At 38.6% G+C, this 24,917-nt stretch overlaps 1 protein-coding gene across 2 annotated transcripts in view; it reads right to left on the bottom strand.

The window, feature by feature from the left end:
* KIF4A (kinesin family member 4A) overlaps positions 1 to 24,917 on the bottom strand; it is a 131,080-nt gene that overhangs the window by 48,606 nt on the left and 57,557 nt on the right. For both annotated transcript variants that reach the window (XM_044936992.2, XM_006074201.4), the window contains exons 10-15: positions 21,727 to 21,788; positions 10,047 to 10,179; positions 8,402 to 8,460; positions 8,189 to 8,294; positions 3,203 to 3,259; positions 2,004 to 2,189 (exon numbers count right to left, since the gene is read on the bottom strand). In XM_044936992.2, the coding sequence (XP_044792927.1) occupies positions 2,004 to 2,189; positions 3,203 to 3,259; positions 8,189 to 8,294; positions 8,402 to 8,460; positions 10,047 to 10,179; positions 21,727 to 21,788 (603 nt within the window). The remainder of the gene's footprint in view (positions 1 to 2,003; positions 2,190 to 3,202; positions 3,260 to 8,188; positions 8,295 to 8,401; positions 8,461 to 10,046; positions 10,180 to 21,726; positions 21,789 to 24,917) is intronic.

The raw sequence follows: 24,917 nt of genomic DNA, 5'->3' as shown, positions 1-24,917 counted from the left end.
GACAGAAGATAGGAGGGTTGTCTTCAAGAAAGAAATGGACTGATAAACTACCTCATACATTTGTTCTTCTGAGAGGAGCTTTATAATTCTGTTAAGAAGTTATCTTTTATTTTCTGTTTTTTTCTTTGGCTGTGCTGGGTCTCAGTTGTGGCACAAAGGATCTCTGATCTTTAGTTAAGGTATGCAAACTCTTAGTTGCAACATGTGGGATTTAGTTTCCCGACCAGGGATTGAACCTGGGCCCTTTCATTGGGAGCACAGAGGCTTAGCCACTGGACCACAAGGGAAGTTCTGAAGATAAATTATTTTTTTCTAAATTGTATTTATTTTGGCTATGTTAGGTCTTTGTTGCTGTGCAAAGGCTTTCTCTAGTTGTGGCGAGCCAGGGCTATTCTTTGTTGTGGTGCACAGGCTTCTCATTGCAGTGACATCTCTTGTTGCAGAGAATGAGCTCCAGCTGTATGGGCTTAGTAGTTGTGGCACTCAGGTTTAGTTGCTCTGCGACATGTGGGGTCTCCCCAGACTAGGGATCAAACCTATGTTCTCTGTATTGGCAGGCGGATTTTTAACCACTGGACCACCAGGGAAGTCCTCGGTGATAAATTATTGACTGGTACACAGAAGACTAAGTAAATGAAAAAATGAGATTATCATTATTAGCTGCACTGCTCGGCTTATGGGATCTTATTTCCCTGACCAGGGATTGAACCTGGGCCCATAGCCATGAAAGCCCCCAGTGCTAGCTACTGGACTACCAGGAAACTCCCCAAAATGAGTTTATTAGCTTCAGGAAATGCAAAAGACTGTACAAGAAAGAAAATGGAATCACATTATACTATGTGGCTCAGCTATAAAACTTATGTAATCATAAAATTTAAACAGTAACTATTCATTTAATCAAAACCTGTGATACAGCCATTTTGAAAGATACAGGTGAGGCAATGTGCATGGGGGAATGTATATGAGAGCTAATATTCCCATCTTCCATAGTGGGAAGTCAATTGATAATGTATACAAATTTTAAATTAACAACTATACTACCAACTCTTATCTAGAAATCTGGAGGTAAATGTCAGAGGAAACAGCTTTAAAAACTTAAAGTATAAGCCTAGGGAATAGGAGAGAAGGTAGTTTGCTTTTATTTTTCTGAGTATTGTATTATTTGACCTGTAAAAATGATATACATGCTCTTGTGTGACATAAAAAATAAGTTTTAAAAATGTTAAGACTGTGATAACAAAATGGAAACACAACCTCTACTGGCAACTTGACTATTATTTTGGAAGCAACTTCTACTCTATAGAAAAAAAAAAGTGGTGAAAATTACTTAGGAGAAACACTTTACTTAATTTCATTTTGAAAATTTACGGGAGCTGGTGGTAGAAATGTATAATATAGGGATTTCTTGAGAACAACATATAGGACTTTGGGGGTCTGAATAGGAAAACAGTCCATCCTCTCCCCTTCCAGTTCTGCTGACATCCCTTTGTGGATGGGAAACACTGGGCTACATGGGAAAATAAGGTCTGGAGCAAGGGTAACCTTGTGGACAACCTACGAGCCCCAGACTTGTCTTTAAGTAAAGACCTGATTTTAATTGGCAAGAGCCACTTAGGACTAACATCAGGAAAAGCAGTTTACCCATTTACCAGTGTCCTCATAATTCTCTCTAGAACCCAGACCATCTACTAAGAGATGTACCTTCCTTAGAATCCCAGCATAGTTATTAGAACAATTCTCTACAAATAAAGACCACATTTATTATAACATTATCTATTTACTAAATACCTGTTGTATAAGTAAGGTATTAGATTAAATGAAAGAAAATTACAGTTTCTTTATCCTGAATGTACCCTTCTGTGTTTAACCAACAGTACAACTCCAGTCATACTGTGCATTTTGTGTTGCCTTGTCATCATCAAAAACGGTGTGTCTGTTTTCTTCCCGTAGAACTAAAGAAAGACGGTCGACATGAATATCATGTGCTCTAGTAAATATTTAACCTGGTACTGGAAATGGATGGGCTGTAGTTGGCTGTCATTCTGAGTCATTTTCTTGGCTAAGGCCTCTTTCAGTGCAAGGGCTTTATTTAACTCAACCAGCTCCTTAGACATCTGAGCTTGACGTAGAGCATGCTGAGTGGTGAAAGCATCAGAAGACCTGCTGCTGTCTGGACTGACGGCCTCTTGCTGGAAAAGATCAGGATAATGATTTGTAAGAGAAATAAGCAACTGGAGTTCTTAGGCACTGTTTCATCAAGTCTCACAGCCACTTCTCCATTATCAGTCCCTCTGTTCTTTTAAAACTGGCTTCTCATACATTTGCTTTAAACATCAGAAATAAATTGAGCTAAACAAGCACCTTATTTTTTATATCCTATGACTGACTTTTAGAATGAACCAAGTTTCTTGCTCTTTTCTTTAGAGGTCTGGCCAACATTTCTTACTTTCACCTTATTCTAAGGAGTCCTTAGAGGAGAGAGGGCTCTGGAAATGGCACTTTGTAATGGTGGAAATGGAGAAGAGGTTTCATTTATTCTTAAAGCTGACCTCTGGCACCTGATTTATCTTCTATCTTTCTTCTTTCAGAATATAAAAAAATACCAATATATTTTTGTTTTAGGGGGAAAAAGCTGTCTCAAGCAAACCATTGTCCAGCCTTTTATTTTGACTTTGCTCTATAACCATCAGCCAATTTCTAATACATTTGATCTATTCTTGCGACTTGAATGCTCAAAATATTTTCTTTGGTTCTTTTAGCCCCTAACCACTGCATCTATAGAAAAGTATGCTGAGAAAAAATTCTCTTCCATTTCTTTTCTAATGCTTTTTTGATTTTGCCATAATTTCCTAGTTTGTTTCCTTCATTGTCTTAATGTGCTAGACAGTTGATACAGAATACAAGCAAAAAAAAAAAAAAAAAAAAAAAAAACTAACAAGAAATCAGTACGCCAGACTGCAAATATAAAAAGTGGCATCCCTGAGAAGCCCTGTCACCCATTACCAGTTATACTACTAGAGACAGATCCTATCCAATTTAGGGATTTTATACTTAGCTTAGATTTATACTCAAGAGTTCTAAATTTCCAGGGCATTCTATAGAGGATGGTAACAATCAGGGATTCTCTTCTCAGCTGAGTGATAAATTATAAGAAATGGCACAGTTAAATCTCCTGGTTCTACACAAAGGGCCAATTACTTACTGTTTCTGGTTCTACTGCAGTATCAATGGCTGCAGTCATGCAAGCAACAGTTTCATCCTGCAATGACAAGGGATGTCTCAGTTTAGGAGCTTACTAGTGGGTTTTATATGGGTTATTTAGTTGTTTTCAAGTGTATATAGAGATCATTTAAGGTATTGGACCAATTCTGTAGTCACATATACCACCCGCCCCCACCCCCCCCACATGTTTCCACTTCCCAACTCTCAAGAATCTGTCTCTTTGTAAAGGTCAATTGTGTGGTCTTTGTAAAAATAAGGTCATGTAGCAACTGACATTTATTGCACCTCTCCTGCTCTGCCAGAGATCACTGAACTAGAGTGAAACAGTCATTCAAACAGGCCAAAGTTTAATCCACTTTATAGACACTACTCTTTCTTTTTATGTTTTTTACCACTAAGTCTACCTCTGTAATGTACAGGTCTAGTCAGTTCTTAAGGACACAGCATTCTAAGATCAGACATAGCAAATAAAGGCAATGCAGCAGAAAAGTGAATATGATGAAGGATTATTTTTGATTTTTATTTTATAGCCAGTCAAGGTAGCAAGAGCCCACTCTACAAGGAAATAAATGTCCCAGAAAAATGTGCTCATGAAGTCAGACAAACATACTTCAGATTCTGTCCCTCATATGCATAGGAACAAATCATATGCAGTTAAAGTTACTCCAGGTAGTGGTTACTTGAAGGGAAAGGGTAGCATTGAACCCTCTCAGAGAAGGGCACAATACTTTTTGGGGCATTAGAATAACAACCACCTAAAAGGGAAACCTAAAGCCACTTATTAGGACAAATTTGTTTACAGGCTATCATATGAGCAAGCTTTGTTTTCCCTACTGGAATTTAGGTTTTATTTGGCATTGAAACATAAGAATTACCACTTCTGTTTAAGTGATTCTGCAAAGTCCTGGGAAGAAAGGATTATTTTCAAGATGTGATATGATTAAGGTCATAGGTGAAAGAGCTATTGCTCAATAGCAAGGAGAGAATTTACGGTTAGCACAGGGAGTCTCTGCATCAGCCCAGTGAAACATTACATAGTTACTGAAACATGAATCTTATTACTTTTAAGGCAAGGAGTGAAAGAAGCCCTTAGTGGGACTTCCGTGGAGATCCAGTGGTTAAGACTCCATGCTCCCAGTGCAGGGGGCACAAGTTTGATCCCTGGTTGGGGAACTAAGATCCTGCTATGTCACACAGTGTGGCCAAAAAAAGAAGAAAAAAAGAGGCCCTTAGTAAATGCTGTTTGTAAAGCATTTCCCTTATTCTGCCCAGAAATTCCTAATCAGTGAGACTCAAAGAGAATTCAAAGGAAGACCCAGTGTTCTCACATCCTTTCTTATTATGATTTACAGTACTGGCGATTCTCCAAGACTAGGACATACTAAACTCTTCTTTAAAAACAGAGCACTTCAAAATACTATAGGTTAATGGTTACCTTTTCTCCCTCCCAATTCAGTTCAGTTCAGTTGCTCAGTCATGTTCGATTCTTTGCAACCCTATGAATCGCAGCATGCCAGGCCTCCCTGTCCATCACCAACTCCTGGAGTTCACTCAGACTCACATCATCGAGTCGGTGATGCCATCCAGCCATCTCATCCTCTGTCGTCCCCTTGTCCTCCTGCCCCCAATCCCTCCCAGCATGAGAGGCTTTTCCAATGAGCCAACTCTTCGCATGAGGTGGCCAAAATACTGGAGTTTCAGCTTTAGCATCATTCCTTCCAAAGAACATCCAGGGATGATCTCCTTTAGAATGGACTGGTTGGATCTCCTTGCAGTCCAAGGGACTCTCCCTCCCAGTAAATCTCAGTAAAAGGACTAGTTATAGGCCTATCCTAGATTAACAGGACCTATGACACTGGCTTTTGGAGACTTTTCCAAAGACTTTCCAGAGGGTCAGGATCAGAGTAGATCTGATTCAACATGCCCTGAAGAAGACATGTCGTTACTTTGAGTTTACCTTTTGGCCCAATAAAATTTCAATGCTAAGGTTTAAGCTTTGGCGACGTTCTATGTGAACGTGTCAGGATTCTGTCTTTATAATCCTAAATGTAAATATATAACAATAGGATTTATTTCAACCTAATAGCCTCTTTCTTCCCCCTTTTTAAGGCTACTATGAACCTCTTGTAATAAAAAGACATATATTTGCTGAAGGTGGTGGTCAGGTGAACAAGGCCATGGTACATTGAGTTACATTAACCAGCAATACCCACCAAAATGAAGTTTGTGCTTACAGGCTATAGGCAATAGCATTACTGGCATGCAAAAATCTTTTTATGGAACTGGTCTTGAAGGAGGGGTTAAAAACAAAAAAAAAAATTCGATTTTGTGGGAACTGAAAGGACTGCATGAATTTCCTCACAGGTAACTGTTATAGGAGGTTTGCTTGAATTATATTTTAAAGGAAGAAATAGTACAGTTTAGCACTTAAAACCCCAGGAGAAAGGTGCAGGAACAATGACTGCCTCATAACTGAAAAGGGGGTGTTCGCCCGTCACTTAAAATAAAAAGTTTTAATCCAAAATGAAGGGCTCAAGCATTTACATTTGAAACATTTTGCTTTCACTGTAGTGAGTCTTAATAAAAGCCACAGGATACATTGTTGTGTATTTCCAAAAAAAATATGTAGCTAGGAGGTTCTCCAAACAATAGACACAGAAAACTGATTCAAAAGTCCAGCAGGAGCCCTGAGTAAAAGGGTTATTCTACCTAATGGTGACAGTGGATGGAGGCCAGGGACTTTATCAGCTTGTGGCAATCTTTAGCACCCTCTTGCTGTGTGTGCCGAGTGAATTTTAGTGGCGGACACTGCAATTCTCTAGAGTTCCTCTGAGCCAGCCACCACTAGCAACTTCCTCCATAGGCATGCCAGGCACCAGTCATACTGCCAGATCTTCACTGAGGGTATGACATCTATTATTTTGTTAACTTTGTTCCATTGATTTCCTTCTTCATCTTTCCCATGTGACCCAAAGACCCAGAAATAAGATGTAGAATCCTTTGAGATCAGTGTAGTGGCTATGAACAATGTTGCCCTAGATCACTCTTTTCTGATCTTAATAAGTTTTGGCTCCAGCAGGGTTCTGCAGCCTTGACTGTCTGAATTCTGAGGCAGTCTCTCACAAAGTTTTCTATTCAGATGGTGAAATTGAACCTTGTGATAGTCATTCTCTAGCCTGCACTCTATCTTCAGCCACAATGATGTTCTTACCATGTTCTAAACATTTATACCTCTGCTTTTGCGAGTACCTTTTCCTCTATATAGATCATCCTTTCCCCTTTCTCTGTGTGGCAAACTCCTACTCATTGTTTAGGACCCGGTTTCTTCTTCCTGAATTTTCTAGGCAGTTAATCACCCCTTCTGTTGGGCTCCCATCACTCTTTGCTCATATTGCTGATGTAAAAGGGTTAAAACAGACATGAGAGAGGGTTCCTAGTTTTCCTTGCCTCCTTTTCCTTTCTCCCTTTTTTTGCCATCTCTCCCACCTGTCATCCTTGACCAACTGACAAAAAACAAGACTTGCAAGAACAATTCTTGAAAATAATTAGATAATCAGCAGCATGGGATTGCATCAAAATTCTTGAGCAAGAAGCATGAAAACCGGAGCATCCTCCAATTAAAAGATCCACAGCAATTAACAACAAAAACTGCCACCTGAGCCAAACCACAAAGATACACATCCCTATCTTCTTATCCTATGAAACTCCAATCATATTTCAACTCAGGGAGTTAGTTGGAGTTCAGGAGATCCCTGAGTATATCAGCTGAATAATGTCTTTAATCTTGACTTAAGTCATTTGAATTATTTTCTTTTGATATTAATGCAGTACCTAGCAAGGTTACACAGCTAGTGAGTGGCAGAATGGGCTTCAAACCAGGGTTTTTCTGGCCCTGGAACTCAGATTCTCAAATACTATGGCCTGTTTGTTGGATAAATGAACTGTCATCTTGGACTACCTGTTATAATTTTATATAGTACTACTTATTCTAAAACACTGCTTTCTAGTCTTTTGGTAGTTTACTCATTTAATCTCTTGAACTGGCCATCCTAAACATTCCCCCTACAATATTGTATGGTATTTTTTTCACTGACTCTTTAAGAGTAAAATAGAGGTCTGGATGATTTTATGATACTCTGTTGACAACTCTACAACACCACAGGGCAAGACCCAGGGTAGAGAATCACTGTTCTGGTAAAATTAAAACCTCTGTTTCAGAGCTATGAATATCTAGCAGGTATTTATATACACATTACTGCTTCATAATTATAATCAAGAAAGTACAGATGGAACAAAACAAACCCTAATCTTTTACCAACCATGACCCTGAACATAATATGATTTTGACTTTTAAAAAAAGTATTTATGCCTAAGGACTAAGAGAAGGAACATCAAAATAAGAGGTTTTTAGGATGGTAGGACTGTAAGAATTTGTCATCTGGAAAAAACAACAACCTCCATCCCAATAAAACCCACCCACAACTACTATAATAGTTCTAAAAATAAATAGAAATGGGAACTTATAGCAGAATTATCAGTCAAACTAATTTATTACTGGTTATAAAAGAGAGCTATGGTATTCCCTGGAGGCTCTACACTATGGGTCAGAATCCTGCTTATTTAAAATCTGGGTATGGTATAAGGCCTCTTATTAAGTTAGCCTACACTGAAAGGACAGCAAATCAATGACTGCTGCTTGAGCTACCCAGGCAATTTTGCACCCTTGTGTTGCTGTTTCCAGTGTGTGATTAGAATACTGAAATAATAATGTTCCATTGCACATGTGATCTATGAGTGTTTTAACTAATTCAATATTCAGATTGTACCCAATGATCCATGATCTTTGTCCTCAACAGCTCACAATCGAGTTGTTTCAGCAAAAAGTACAGGGTTAGATGGGTTTATAAGCATCAAGAGAAGCAAACGAAAGCAATATGCCTATTTACATTACCCTTACTTAGCTTACCGATAGCTGGGTAATCACTTGCTGCAGGTTACGAATTATCTCAACATTTTCTTTTAATTCCTGGTCTTCCAAAGTCTCCACTAGCTTTTGAAGATCCACTTTGCAGCTGAAAATTTAAGCAAAGGAACCCAAGGGTTAATCAAAGGCCAGCGAGTCCATGGTTATGCACTAAGGTGGTACAGGTCACTAACAAACATCTGGGAGGAAACTTACGCTGCATGCTTCCTGAGCTCTTCTAGCTTGGCATTCATTTTTTCATTTGCTTGTTCTGTCTGCAACAAAGATCCAAGAGATCATCAGTGGCAGTGTCTGATAGCCTCACCTAATTAAGCCCTCTCTTCTACTCTTAATGGATTAAAACCTAGGTAGAGAGGCTGCCTCATTTGCTGTAATAGAGGATTTACTGGGCTTTGGTTATTTAGAAATGTGTCTTTTAACAGTCATAGAAATTAGCCCTTCAGTCAACATGAACTACTAAAAATAGCATCCAAGCAGCTGGGTCTTTTGCTTGCAATGAAGCTCAGCTAGGGGTGGAATGTGAAGCCTTAATTCCATAGAGAACCTTGCAACTGGGGGAAAAAGCAATACTTCCTGGCATGCTATTCCTTGCTGTTTGCAAAAAGCCCACTTGCCTGATAGTTTTAGCAAAATAAAGCAAGAAAAAGATGAAGTATAAGAATGATGGCAGAGAAGACAAAATGGCAGAGACAGCTACGTTTTGGAAAGGGTGATTGATACTTTTCAGTTTATTTCAATCACAGTATCTGTAACACGCTAGATGCTGCAACAGATTTGGGAAGGGCAGTTTATATAGGACAAAAATGCTGTGCTTGTTATGAAGTTCTGACAAGACATCAAACAAAAACCCTTTGGGCAGCCATTGTAACAACCTTAAAAAGGTCAGATGGGTACTGGCTAGAATAACAAGTACTGTCTGTTACGTCAGCCACACTCACATGTTAAGCACAGCTTCTAGGGTTACTTCAAAGACATAAAATGTAGCACTGGAGATAGAAAACTGTATATAAAAAATTCCCTAGATCCCATTTTCACCCTTCTGCTAGTAATGGACATTACAATGGACCTAGGATTTGGCCCTCTTTAAAGAAATCTTTAAGCAGCTTACCTTTCCTTGACTGGAGTACACTGATGCATGAAGGTATATAAATTACAGATGTTCAATTACATTTTAGTGGAAACTCATTTTCACTGCTGGCAATAGCTGTGTTTAGAGCTGTATTTACAGCTGTGACTGAGCTGTATTTAGACTAGTAGAAAAATGTTAGTGACAAGAGCCAGAACTGAACCAGGAGGTTACTATCTGACAGGTAGTAGGACACAAAATTGATGTAGTTAGTTACATTGTGATCCACCAATTGAAAATTGACCATAAGTAAAAGGAGCTAAAATTAATTCCCCAGATGTTTCATCTCATCATGGCAGCTGTTAGGATGGGATGTGAAATGTGACAATATTTGGGGAAGGGGGATAGAAAGGAACTAAAATCTTAGTGAGGAGATAGTTACTTGGTATTATGGATGATTAGGCAGAACTTAAGTTGACAGAGGGACCTGGTTCTTTCCTCTCTGCTCTTTTAGAACAAATCCATTTTAAAATGGGATTCATGAAGATTTCTTTGTGGTAGATACATAGGTGTTCACAGTATAATTCATTTAACTTCTCTGTATGTTTGATTATACTTTGTTGGATTTTCCCTGGAGGGGTTCCATGGAAGATATGGCAATACTAATCCATTTCTTTTCATGTAACTTGTCTCTCATAATGAGAAACACACTAAATATTTCAGAAACTAAAGCTAGTAAATGTCCAGACTGCTAGTTTAGTCTTGGAGCCTCACCAAAATGATCCTCTCCAACATCTGAGCTGTCTGACCAGCAGCCTCACTTAGACCACGACTTAATTTTTCATTCTCCTCTACCAGTGACTGATTCTTCTCCATTAAGGATTGCAGATTCTCTGATGGTTCCACACTAAAACAAAGAAAGTAACATATTAGAAAAATATCTGATCAATAATACCTATATTAGAGGTGGATTAAAAATATATATCCCATAGGCCTTTGGGGGGCTTGGTTTAAAATTACCCCTCACAAATCTAGAAAAAGTATGCCCATTCTTCCAGCCAGGTAGTATACTGGATAAATAAAAATGTATGCCTGAACTACTTTAAATTAATGGTTTGGAGGAAAGTAATAATTTAGAGCCAGATATGGTTGGAAAATTCTGAAAGAGATGGGAATACCAGACCACCTAACCTTCCTCTTGAGAAACCGGTATGTAGGTCTGGAAGCAACAGTTAGAACTGGACATGGAACAACAGACTGGTTCCAAATAGGAAAAGGAGTACGTCAAGGCTGTATATTGTCACCCTGTTTATTTAACTTTTATGCAGAGTACATCATGCGAAATCCTGGGCTGGAGGAAGCACAAGCTGGAATCAAGATTGGTGGGAGAAATATCAATAACCTCACAAATGCAGATGACACCACCCTTATGGCAGAAAGTGAAGAAGAACTAAAGAGCCTCTTGATCAAAATTATAGAGGAGACTGAAAAAGCTGGCTTAAAGCTCAACATTCAGAAAACTAAGATCAAGGCATCCGGTCCCATCACTTAATGGGAAATAGATGGGGAAACAGTGGCTGACTTTATTTTTTTGGGCTCCAAAACCACTGCAGATGGTTATTGCAGCCATGAAATTAAAAGACGCTTACTCCTTGGAAGGAAAGTTATGACCAACCTAGACAGCATATTCAAAAGCAGAGACATTACTTTGTCAACAAAGGTCCGTCTAGTCAAGGCTATGGTTTTTCCAGTGGTCATGTATGGATGTGAGAGTTGGACTAGAAAGAAAGCTGAGTGCCAAAGAATTGATGCTTTTGAAGTGTGGTGTTGTACAAGACTCTTGAGAGTCCTCTGAACTGCAAGGAGATCCAACCAGTCCATCCTAAAGGAGATCAGTCCTGGGTGTTCATTGGAAAGACTGATGTTGAAGCTGAAACTCCAATACTTTGGCCACCTGATGCGAAGAGCTGACTCATTTGAAGAGACCCTGATTCTGGGAAAGATTGAGGGCAGGAGAAGAAGGGGACGACAGAGGATGAGATGGTTGGATGGCATCACCATCTCAATGGACATGGGTTTGGGTGAACTCTGGGAGTTGGTGATGGACAGGGAGGTCTGGCATGCTGCGGTTCATGGGGTCACAAAGAGTCGGACACAACTGAGTGACTGAACTGAACTGATGGTTGCAACAGGAATGACTAACTTTTATCCTTAGCTCTTGGTTTAAGATCTTTTTACTTATTTCAAATATGTAAGAAGTTCCCCTCTTCTCATTCTCAATCCTTCATTAAAGATTAGGGAAGCAGAGAAAGAAGAGGTATAGAGGAGGTAGAAGTGAAACTCCTCATGGTCAAACTTTAAGCTCATCAACATACGTGACTTACCGATCTGCTGTACAGTTTAGGGAAATAGCATTTAGGAACCAAAATGTTTAAATGATGATCTGTGGTCACTAAGAACACATTTCACAACTTTCCATAAATAAGTGCTCCCTTCTAAATGTTTGCCTTGCTTCAAACTGATGACCCACAGCCTCCTGTTCATTTGTCTATCAATTTTTAATGGCTTAGCGTGGGTGGTGGCAACAATAGCATTCATTTCAAATAGTGAAAGGAAGGGACAGAAATAGTTTAAAAGATAAGAATGTTTGGAATTTATGCAGATAATTTGCTATATCAGTTCCAGAATAATGAAGCAGATCAATAAAAAACAGATTTGATTTGCTTTTTTTTTTTTTTTTAACACACTGGGATTAATTGTTCAAAAGACTGGAAAATAGGACTGGCAAAAAACGATCAGAAGAAATATGAAGATTCGATTTGAAGGAATGGCAGGGGGAAATGAATAGTTGCAAGGATATAATAAAGAGAAAAAAAGGACAGGGAACAGCTGTTCTTAATCTCAAGAAAGGACAGAAAAAGAGTTTAGGAACAGATGCCCTCTCACCCAGTTTAAGACTTCCATGAATTCTTATAGAAGATCTTAGCATGTTCTTTATCAAAAAGTTAATAGCAAGGCCACACTATAGGGTCTCATATTATACTCTTGAGAATTTATTAGAACTCTTATGAAGGAATGTTCAATTAAAATGTGGATTATAAAAATAAACTATGGGTAAATTTAGTGTTATTTTAGATTGTTCTGATTTCTTTATTGTTATTAAACTGAAAACTTCCATGTATCATTCACTCAAGTTGACAAGCTCCAAAGTAATGATACTTTTTACTCAATAGTTTCTTTCCCTCTAAAAATTTCCAAGGTTTCTCCAAATGGAGAAAATTCAATGGAAACCAATGTTTCCTCTTTTCAGATGCTATTTAACTGCCAATGCTACAAGAAATTCAAGTTAGTTGAGTATGTGAAAATTGACAAACAGGCTCAGAAAATCTATACAAAAGCTTCAATGACACACATTCAAAAAGAAGAGTATATAACCTAAAGAAAAAAGCAAAAAAAATTCATGTATATAAACTAAATTTTGTTAAAAAGCCTTAAGAAACGTCTCTAAAAATATAAGTGTACATTTTTGAGGAAAGAAGCAGCATCTTTATTTCTCTGAAAGACATTGAACAATTGATTTAAATTGATTCTTTCAACTATATCTTAAAATTTGTTACTTTTTTAGCTGAAATTATATCCTATAGGTTATTCTAGGTAGTCAGAAGTCTGAAATGGTTTTGGTTAGTCTTGTCTTACATGAAACAAGTCTATACTAAATTGAAAGGAAAGGAAGATAGGTCAGCTGCTTCTAAACTGGCTATACTAGAATGAATGTTTAGCAGACCCTTTAAAGGATCCAAGCTTTCCTCAGTTTTTTTATCCAACATTCTTAAAATAGGAAACCAAGATTAAATGATCCAAAGAGGGAGGAATTCAAAGAGAAAGGCAGTCATTTCTGGGTGATAAAATTATGGTAATTTTAAGATTTATTCTTCATACTTTTCTAAATGTCCTACAAGAAGCAATGTATCACTTTTATAATCAGAAAAAAATGATTGAGCTATTGAAAAATAAGGATATTAAAATAAAATAGGTTCACACCAAACTCCAAATGGAAAAATGAAATGTATGAAATAAAAGCAACGTAAGTACTAGAAGAAAACATGGGTGAATTCCTCTTTAATCTTGGCATAGGAAAAGGCTTTCTAACGATGAATTGAAATTCAGAAACATGAGGAGAACATAAAAACAATGTACCCACTTTGGAAAACGGTTTGGCAGTTTCTTTAAAAGTTAAACATATGACCCCAAAATTCCACTTGTACCTTCTCAATAAAAAACATATATCCATACAAAAACTTGCAATTGAATGTTCATGGCAGCATAATTGCTAATAGCCCCAAAGTTGAAACAACCCAAAAGTTCATCAACTGGGAAACTGATAGACAAAATGTGGTCTATCCAGACAACGGAATACTATTTAACAATGAAAAGGTATGAAGTACTGATAATCTCAGAAATATTATAGGTCAAAAACTCAGCAAAAAGTTCACATACCGCAAGATTCCACATATGTGAAACGTCCATAATAGGCAAATCTTGTAGAAAGCAGATTAGTGATTGCCTGGGTTTGGGAGTGGGAACGGGAGTGACTACAACTGGGCACAAAGGATCTTTCTGGAGTGATAGAAATGTTCCAAAATTGGATTGTGGTGATAGTTGCACGACTCTGTAAATTTACTAAAACCCACTGAATTGGGACTTCCCTGGTGGTGCAGTGGATAAGAACGTGCCTGCCAATGCAGGGGACATGGGTTCAATCCCTGGTCCAGGAAGATTCCACATGCTGCAGAGCATCTAAGCCTGTGCGCTGCAACTACTGAGCCCGAGTGCTGCAACTACTGAAACCCCTGAGCCTAGAGCCTGTGCTCCATGACGAGAAGCCATGGCAATAAGGAGCCCTCACACCACAACAAAGAACAGCCCCAGCTCACCGCAACTAGAGAAAAACGCCTGTGCAAAGCAAGGAAGACCAACTGCAGCCAAAAAATAAATAAATAAATAAACAAAAACTGAAAAAAACAAAACAAAAAAAAAAAAACCCACCCATTGAATTGTATACTTAAAGTGAATGGGTTTAATGGTACATAAATTATATCTCAATAAATCTAGAGGTTAAAAAAATCCAGAGGTAATAAAAAATGACTCATAAACTTTTTACTACGTAAAAATTTATTTTTTTTGCATGATTCAAAAAAACCACGAACAAGGTACAAAACAAATTAGGAGAAAATATTTGTGACACAAACTACAGACAAAAGACTAATATCACTAATATACAAAGAACTATTAAAAATAGTTCTTAGGGTGGTTATCATAATAAAAAATTAGGGTGGTTATCATTAAAAAAAAAAGAAAATACCACGCACTGGCAAGGATGTGGAGAAATCAACATTTGTGCACTTCTGGAGGAATGTAAAATAGTGTAGCCATTATGGAAAAGGGTATGGCAATTTAATTAAAAAATAAAAAATAGAATAAATATATGATCCAGCTATTCCACTTCTGGGTATGTACCCAAAAAACTGAAAGCAGAGTTATTTGCATACCCATGTTCATAGAAACATTATTCACAATACCCAAGAGGTAGAAGCAACCCATGTCCATTGACACATGAAGGGATATACAACATGTGGTATATACATACAATGGAATACTATTCAGCCTTTAAGCGGAACAAAATTCTGGGACTTCCCTGGTGGTCCAGTAGGTAGGAATCCACCTTGTAGACTTCCCTGGTGGTGGAGTGGAGAAGAATCCTCCTGCCAATGCAGGAGATATGGCTTTGATCCTCGGTCTGGGAAGATTACAATAGAATGGGAAAGACTAGAGGTCTCTTCAAGAAAATTAGAGACACCAAAGGAACATTTCATGCAAAGATGGGCATAATAAAGGACAGAAATGGTATGGACCTAATAGAAACAGACGATATTAAGAATAGGTGGCAAGAATACACAGAAGAACTACACAAAAAAGATCTTCATGACCCAGGTAACCATGATGGTGTGATCACTCACCTAGAGCCAGACATCCTGCAATGCAAAGTCAAGGGGGCCTTAGGAAGCAACACTACGAACAAAGCTAGTGGAGGTCATGGAATTCCAGTTGAGCTCTTTCAAATCCTAAAAGATGATGCGATAAAGTGCTGCACTCAATATGCCAGCAAATTTGGAAAACTCAGCAGTGACCACAGGACTGGAAAAGGTCAGTTTTTATTCCAATCCCAAAGAAAGGCAATGCCAAAGACTATTCCAACTACTGCACAACTGCATTCATCTCACACACTAGCAAAGTAATGCTCAAAATTCTCCAAGCCAGGCTTCAACAGTACATGAACAAAGAACTTCCAGATGTTCTAGCTGGATTTAGAAAAGGCAGAGGAACCAGAGATCAAATTGCCAACATTTGTTGGATCACAGAAAAAGCAAGAGAGTTCCAGAAAAACATCTGCTTCTGCTTTATTGACTACACCAAAGCCTTTGACTGTGTGGATCACAACAAACTGTGGAAAATTCTTAAAGAGATGGGAATACCAGACCACCTTACCTGCCTCCTGAGAAATCTGGATACACGTCAAGAAGCAACAGTTAGAATCGGACATGGAACAACATACTGTTTCCAAATTAGGAAAGGAGTACATCAAGGCTGTATGTACTGCTTATTTAACTGCATCATTTCTCATGATGCAGAGTACATCATGAGAAATGCTGGGCTGGATGAAGCACAAGCTGGAATCAAGATTGCTAGGAGAAATATCAAGAACCTCAGATATGCAGATGACACCACCCTTATGGTAGAAAGAGAAGAACTAAAGAGCCTCTTGATGAAAGTGAAAGAGGAGAATGAAAAAGTTGGCTTGAAACTCAATATTCAAAAAACGAAGATCATGGCATCCAGTCCCATCACTTCATTGGCAAACAGATGGGGAAACAATGAAAACAGTGAGAGACTTTAGTTTTTGGGGCTCCAAAATCACTGGAGATGGTGACTACAGCCATGAAATTAAAAGATGAATCCTCCTTGGAGGAAAAGCTAAGACCAGCCTAGAGAGCATATTGAAAAGCAGAGACATTACTTTGCTGACAAAGGTCTGTATAGTCAAAGCTATGGTTTTTCCAATAGTCATGTATGGATGAGAGAGTGGGACTGTGAAGAAAGCTGAGCACCGAAGAATTGATGCTTTTGAACTGTGGTGTTGGAGAAGACTCTTGAGAGTCCCTTGGACTGCAAGGAGATCCAACCAGTCCATCCTCACGGAAATCAGTCCTGAATATTCATTGGAAGGACTGATGCTGAAGCTGAAGCTCCAATACGTTAGCCACCTGATGTGAAGAACTGACTCATTTGAAAAGACCCTGATGCTGGAAAAGATTGAAGGTGGGAGGAGAAGGAGACAACAGAGGATGAGATGGTTGGATGGCATTACCTACTCGATGGACATGAGTTTGAGCAAGCTCCGGGAGTTGGTGATTGACAGGGAAGTCTGGCGTGCTGCAGTCCATGGGGTTGCAAAGAGTCAGACACAACTAAGCAACTGAACTGAACTGAATTGGGAAGATTCTACATGCTAGGGAGCAACTGAGCCCATGTGCTACAACTACCGAGCCCTCGTGCTGTAACTACTGAAGCCCACATGCCTAAAGCCTGTGCTCCACAAGAAGAGAAGCCGCCACAATGAGAAGCCTGTGCCCCTGCAATGAAGAGTAGCTTCTCCCCACTTGCCTCAACTAGAGAAAGCCCATGCACAGCAACAAAGATCCAGCACAGCCAACATAATAATAATAAAATAAAAAGAATCTGCCTTGCAATGAAGGGGACATGGTTCGATCCCTGGTTGGGGAACTAAGATCCCACATGCCTCAGAGCAACTAAGCCCATGCACCACAACTACAGAACCCATGTGCTGCAACTACTGAGCCCGCATGCCACAACCAGACTTGTGTACCACAATGAAAGATCTTGCATGACATAACAAAGATCCCTCGTGCCGCAACTAATACACGACTCAGCCAAATAAATAAATAAATATTTTAAAAAGAGGAAGGAAATCCTCACACATACTACAACATGGATGAAACTTGAAGACATCATGCTAAGTGAAACAAACAGTCACTAAAGGTCAAACAAAACAATTATTATTCCATTCATATGAGGTACTTAGAGTAATCAATGAAAGTAGAATTATGATTGCCAGGGGCTGGAGAGAAGGGGAAACAAGGAGTTAATTTTTAATGGGTACAGTTTCGGTTTTGCAAGATGAAAGAAAAAAGTTTGGGGAAGGGACGGTGCTGCTGGTTGCTCAATATTGTGAATATACTTAATGCCAATGAACTGTATACTTAAAATGGTTAAATTTTTATGCATATTTAATCACATTTTTCGAAGAAGGCAATGGCAACCCACTCCAGTACTCTTGCCTGGGAAATCCCATGGACGGAGGAGCCTGGTAGGCTACAGTCTATGGGGTTGTGAAGAGTTGGACACAACTGAGTGACTTCACTTTCACGTTTCATTTTCATGAACTGGAGGAGGAAATGGCAACCCACTCCAGTGTTCTTGCCTGGAGAATACCAGGGACGGGAACCTGGTGGGCTGCCGTCTAGGGGGTTGCACAGAGTCGAACATGACTGAAGTGACTTAGCAGCAGCAATCACATTTTTTAAAAAAAGGACCAACGGATCAAAAAACCTAATTAAAAAATGGGACACATGAACAGACAGTTTGCCAGAAAAAGAGATAAAAGTGGCCCTGAAACATTTGGGGAAAAAAGCTAAAATCCATTCATGATTAAAGAAATGCAAATTAAAACAACACTGAGATAGAATTTCTCTTGTATCAGATTAGCAAAAATTGAAAATATATGACAACACATTCTATTGGCGAGGCTGTGGGGAAAAAAGCACTCTTAAACACTGCTGTTGGGAATACAAATGGGTATAATCCTGGAAGGGAATTAGGCAATATCTAACAAAACCACACATGCACTTACCTTTTGCCCCAGCAATCCCATTCCTAGAAACCTACTCTGAAGAAAACTAACAATATGAAAATATATGCAGGGACTTCCCTGGTGGTTCAATGGCTAAGATTCCACACTCTCAATGCAGGCGGTCTAAGTTCTATCCCTGGTCAGGGAACTAGATCCCACATGCCACAGCTAAGAGTTCACATGCCACAACTAAAGATCCCCGACGCTGCAACTAAGACTCAGTGCAGCTAATAAGGAAAGAAAGAAAAAGGAAGAAAATATACACATAAAAGGTTATTCATGTTGATATATGGCAAAACCAATACAATATTGTAAAGTTAAAAATAAAATAAAATTTAAAAAATTAAAAAAGATGAATAAATAAAATTATGATATATATTCAGCAATAAAAAAATAAAATAAAAGGTTATTCACTGCAGCATGTCTGTAATTGCAAAATATTGGAAACAACCTAAATGCCCATACACAGGAGAGAAGGTGAATTACTATGTATGGCACATATACACAATAAGAGTACCACGGAGCTGTACAAAAAAGAATGAGGAAGACTTCTATGAACTGATAAATGACTTTTAGTAAATACTGAAAAAAGCAAAGCCACAAAGTATATTTATAGTGTACTACCATTCATATGAGAAAGAAGAGGATATGAAATAATATGCAAGTAACTGCTCATCTGTACAAAAGAAATATAGGAAGAAACTAAAGAGACTGATTAAATACAGGGGTTAGGAGAATGTGGTGGCAAAGAAGTGGAAATAAGGGTGAAATGGGGACAGGATATCAGGGACAAACAGGAACACTTCTCTGAGTATACATATTTTTTTCTTAAAAAAACAAAAAACAAAAAACAAAACATTGTGGTAAAAAGCATAGCATAAAATTTACCATCTTAACCATTTTTTTTCATCTTAACCCGTTTTAAGTGTACAGTTCATAGTGTTAGTATATTCACACTGTTGTGCAATGACTCCATAACCTTTTCATCTTGTAAAACTGAAACTCCATACCCATTCAACAGCAACTCATCCCTGGTCTATTCTTTTAGTTTCTGTCACTGCTTTTACTCATAGAATGCTCTTCACCTATATGCACAGAGAACTTTGCCTATATTTTTTTCTAGTTCTCTTGTAGGTTTTTTCTTTTTTTATATTGTGGTAAAAAAACACATGGGCTTCCCAGGTGGCTCAGTGGGTAAAGAACCTGCCTATAATGTAAGAGACATTGGAGACACAGGTTTGATTCCTGGGTCAGGAATATCCCCTGGAGGAGGGCACGGCAACCCACTCCAGTATTTTCGCCTGGAGAATCCCATGGACAGAGGAGCCTGGTGGGCTACAGTCTGTAGGTCACAAAAAGTCAGACACAACTGAAGTGACTGAGCACAGCACAATACAGCAAAAAACATATAAAACTTGTCATCTTAACTGCTTTTAAGTGTGCAATTGAGTAGCATTAAGTATATTTACATTGCTGTAGAAACAGATCTCTAGAAATTTTTCATCTTGTAAAACTCCAATTATATACCCATTAAATAATAACTCCCCTTTTGGCCCTCCCCTAGCCCTTGGTAACCACCATGCTACTCTTCATTTCTGTGAATTTAACTACTTTAAATTCCTTATATAAGTGGAATCATACAGTATTTGTCTTTTTGTGACTTGACTGTTTCACTTATATAATGTCCTAAAGTTTCATTCATGTTGTAACATGTGACAGGATTTCTTTCCTTTTAAAGGCTGAATGATATTGGGACAGATCGAGGGCAGGAGGAGGAAGGAACAGAGGATGAGATGCTTGGATGGCACAGTGACTCAATGGACATGAGTTTGAGCAAACTCTGGGAGATAGTGAAGGACAGAGAAACCTGGTGTGCTGCAGTTCATGGGGTCACAGAGTCAGACGTGACTGAGAGACTGAATGATAACAACAACATTTTGTTGTATGTATATATTGTTGCTTAGTCGCTAAGTCATGTCCGATTCTTTTGTGACTCCATGGACTGCAGCCCATCAGGCTCTTCTGTCCTTGGGATCTATTATGAATAGGTGGGTAAGCAAATATCTCTTTGAGACCCTGTTTACAATGCTTTAAGATATATACCCAGAAGTGGGATTGCTGGATCATATGGTAGTTCTATTTTTAATTTTTTAGCTACCTCCATACTGCTTTCCATTGCAGTTATATCATTTTACAATCCATTCAACAATGTACAAAGGTTGTAATTTCTCCACATTCTCCTTGCATCCCTTCCAACATCTGTTATTTTCTGTTTTTTTTAATAGTAGCCATCCTGACAAGGTGTATGGTGATATCTAATTGCAATTTTGATTTGCATTTCTCTGCTCTGAGTATATCTTTTTGTAAAACCTTGACTCTTAGACCATCAATAATGCTTCACATACTCTTCATATACCCAAAATATAAACAATTAAAACCAACCAAGCAAGATGTAGGGGGGATCCACAATGGAATACAAACAGTAACTCTGGGAAACAGTATCTTGCCTGGATACTTTAAAGTCTAAAGACAAAAAGAACTGTACATATATGCTGTAATCTAGTCACTAAAAATGTTTCTCACGGGAGTATGAGCTAGCAATTCCAAAATTATTTTATGTGTCTACTAGAACTGAACTAGTAAGTAAACAGAATGCAGATAATGAGAGCTGGTTTTTCACTGCTGGAGAAAGAAGTTATAAATAAAGAGTGGGAAGATTAAAATAAACCCTGTAATGTTAGACTGGAATCAGAGGTATCAGTCTAAAATCATGGTTTTTAACATATATTCAGTTAGATAGATATAAAAATATAGATATATGTGTGGGTTACTGTACATACAGATATTTCCTAGCTCTACTCACTGAGAGGGCCTAGAAGTAGTGATATCCCAGTAACAATGAGCACACCTAATGCCCAGATGTTTCTAAATACCATTTTCCAACTAAAAGAAAAAACAGGGCTCCTTGGACACATGATTGATTCCAGAGCTGAGGCAGGGAAAATACAACATCTGGTGGAAATGCTTAAAAACTTGACGGTGTGTCAAAGAATACAAGAGCTACTCTGAAGGTGTTCCTAGTAGACAAGAAACAAAAAATAAAACAAGATATAAAACAAATGATGATAGTATCGGGTGTTAATGCATAGAATAAAATAAATACCCATGGGTCTATATGGCTATAAATACATAATCAGATAAATAAGTGGTAGGAAGAGAAAAACAGCTCTTTCTCATCGTAGGATTCCAATTAATACATTTCTGAGGCCAGAACCCATGCTTTTTCTATTTTATCAGGTTGTCTCAAAGCTAACTAGCTAAGTCCTAAATAGACAGCAAGTTTGTTAAGATCCCTACCTTGACACCAAGTGCTATCAGAAACTTTAGAATACCAGGGGGGAAACAATTATAAGGAGAAAAAGACTCTGTTAGAATATATATTTAAAATTAGTCTACAGCTCTTACTTTATAGATCCAGGCAGGGTACCTCCATGGGCTTGTAGCAACAAAACCTGTAGCTGCTGGACCTGGAAAAGGCAAAGAAAAATAGTCAGCTAGTTATCAATCAAAACTACTTATCCCTACTCAGCAAAATTATCATGATTAGCAGTAGGGTAATTTTACTTGATGCTTTTGAACTGTGGTGTTGGAGAAGACTTTTGAGAGTCCCTTGGACTGCAAGGAGATCCAATCAGTCCATCCTAAAGGAGATCCGTCCTGAGCGTTCATTGGAAGGACTGATGTTGAAGCTGAAACTCCAATACTTTGGCCACCTGATGTGAAGAACTGACTCATTGGTAAAGACCCTGATGCTGGGAAAGATTGAAGGCGGGAGGAGAAGGGGATGACAGAGAATGAGATGACATCATCGACTCAATGGACATGAGTTTGGGTAAACTCTGGGAGTTGGTGATGGACAGGGAGGCCTGGCGTGCTGCAGTCCATGGGGTCACAAAGAGTCGGACATGACTGAGCTGAACTGAATTTTACTTGATACCTATGAAATCTAAGGTGTATCTTAAGTATTACAGAAAGCAACATGGTTGATGATTCAATGATAAAAAGACAATCAGCATTACATGAATAACTAGTACTTAGAAGATGTTATCTCTTTTACCTAAGCATCTTCATGAGTTTTTATTGAGCCTCTATTCTGGTTTTTTTTTTTTTTTAAATCAGATTTAGCACTGAGCTAGGCAATGTGGGGGGGGGGGGGCACAAAATAAACTCTTGTGGTTTATTATCTAGTTTACAATCTAGTTGATGAAGACAAGACTAAGGCCTGAAAAAGTAGGAAATAACACAAGACAGAAGATCCTAAGTCATCAAGTATACTTAAGTACTTTAGGGTTCTGAGAAGAAGCAAATTAATAAAATCCCACAATAGTCTAAAGGAGGCTTTGTGGGGATGGATCTTAAACCAGAGTGCACCTGTAATCATTGTCTCCATTCCCTCTTATGAAAAAAGAGGAGCTGTTCTGCTTGAGTTTTGGATCCCAACTCTTCTTGCCTTCTGATAAATTTTACTCTACTTGTTATCCCCTCTCTCTTCTATATATATGACTTCTCTCTTTTTACAGTATCCTTCCTATTAAAACATGTTCAAGTCTCTACCATCTTAAAAGCACCTCCCCCAATCCCACTTCCTATCACTTTTTGCTTGATTTCTGTCTTTCATAAAGTTTAAGAGAATAGTCTACATCCACTGCCTCCATTTCCTTTGCTCTTCTCTCACTTGCTCTTTAACTTATTCTAATCTGATTTGTGCCCACAACATTCCACTGAAATAACTTTGGATAATGTCACCAATGATCTGCATGTCACTATATCCCATGGGCATTTTTTAGTCTTCATTTTATTTGAATGTTTGGTAGCATTTGGGTCACCAGACACCACACTTTCCTGCTTTTCCTTCTATTTTTCAAGCTGATCTTCTAGTCAATTTCTTAGTTCATCTTTGTTCCAACTGTCCTTTAGGTGATAAAGTTCCTCAAAGCTCTCTGCCTATAGTTTCAATTACCATTTATTAATAAAAACTGGTGACTCCCAAATTTATCTCAAACACAGATCTTTCTGAATTTAGAATTTTTAAATGCAACAACACTAGTATTTTACATTTACTATCACATCATTATTTCCAAAGCATGACTACACATGTGATTTCATTTGATCCACACAGATTTCTCTGGGCTTTCCTGGTGGCTCAGCAGTAAAGAATCAGCCTGCAATGCAGAAGCCATGGGTTCAGTCCCTGGGTTGGGAAGATCCACTGAAGAAGGAAATGGCAATCCACTCCAGTATTTTGCCTGGAGAATCCTATGGACAGAGGAGCCTGGTGGGCTACAGTCTATAGGGTTGCAAAGAGTCGGACATGACTTAGTAACTAAACAACAACAACAAAACAGATTTCTAAAGCATTTACAGGGAACAAGGTTGTTTGATAGGGGGAAACTGATATTTTACTTCCATTTTATGAACAGGAGCCTTCAGGCAGAAAGCTTAGGGACGATTTGCTGGCCATCAGTGAAGGAACTGCTGGTAGGGGAGTGCTGTTCCCTCCAATCCAGCTCTCTCTCCCTTGCAACCTGCAAGTAAGGCTTACATCCAGTTGCAGGGAGAAGAACTTTCTTGTTCCTTGAAAAGCCATTACCACTCCATTGGGGAGAGATAGTGGGAAAAGTCAAGGGCTGGCTATCAGGTAACCTGGTTCCTGTCAGCCTGCCCTGAACCACCATATTCATTTCTTAGACCCTAGTGTCTTAAAATGGGGATAAAGATACCTGCTGTGTTCATTGGCATATTATGATGATAAAATTAAATAATGAATATAAAAGGGTTTTTCTGAACCATGTCAAGGTGAGACAGGAAATCTGAAACAAAGGGAGCTTCTTTAAGGCCTGAGTCTAGCCCTTGGAGCCAGACACCATGGAAGATGATTTAGACATAATGTCTCATTTAGTCCTCAAATCAGACCTGAGGGGACTGAGTATTACTATTGGGAAATATTAACATTATTAATAAATAATACTGGGAACTGAGTATTACTATTATTGAAAGTGTTAGTCGCTCAGTCATGTCTGACTATTTGTGACCTCGTGAACTGTAGCCCACCAGGCTCCTCTGTCCATGTGACTTCCCAGGCAAGAATACTGGAGAGGTTGCCATTTCCTTCTCCAGGGGATCTTATCAACTTTTTTGAATTTAGAACCTTTATACTGAACTATCTACTTAATATTTCCACTTAGTTGTCTGCTATCCCAAACCTGGTTTTTCTCGAGTGTATTCTGGTTCAGTGAATATGCAGTTTCACATGCCAGAAAGCTGGGTGTCATACCTTCACCCCCTTATCTAACCCACTTGTCACTTCTTTCTATCACCACCACCACCCCAAGTCCAAGCCACCACTTTTCTTTCTCTTGGACCACTGCAGTAACTTCTTAAGTAGTCTCCATGAGTATATTTTTGCTCCACCATAATCTATTTGTGTACAGCAGCCATACCATCTTTCAAAAGTGTAAATTATTAATGCTGCCACCTAGCTTAAAATAATTTTTAACATAGTACGTGAGGCTTCGATCGGGCCTCTGTTTCTTTTCCAGTCTCAGACTGGATTACCCATTCCTTGCTCTCTCCACTCTAGCCACAATGGCATTCTG

The sequence above is a fragment of the Bubalus bubalis genome, chromosome X (genome assembly GCF_019923935.1).
Source record: "Bubalus bubalis isolate 160015118507 breed Murrah chromosome X, NDDB_SH_1, whole genome shotgun sequence".
Classification (NCBI taxonomy): Eukaryota; Metazoa; Chordata; class Mammalia; order Artiodactyla; family Bovidae; genus Bubalus; species Bubalus bubalis.
Note: the sequence above shows the minus strand (reverse complement) of the source record. Positions and strands in the feature narration are given on the sequence as shown.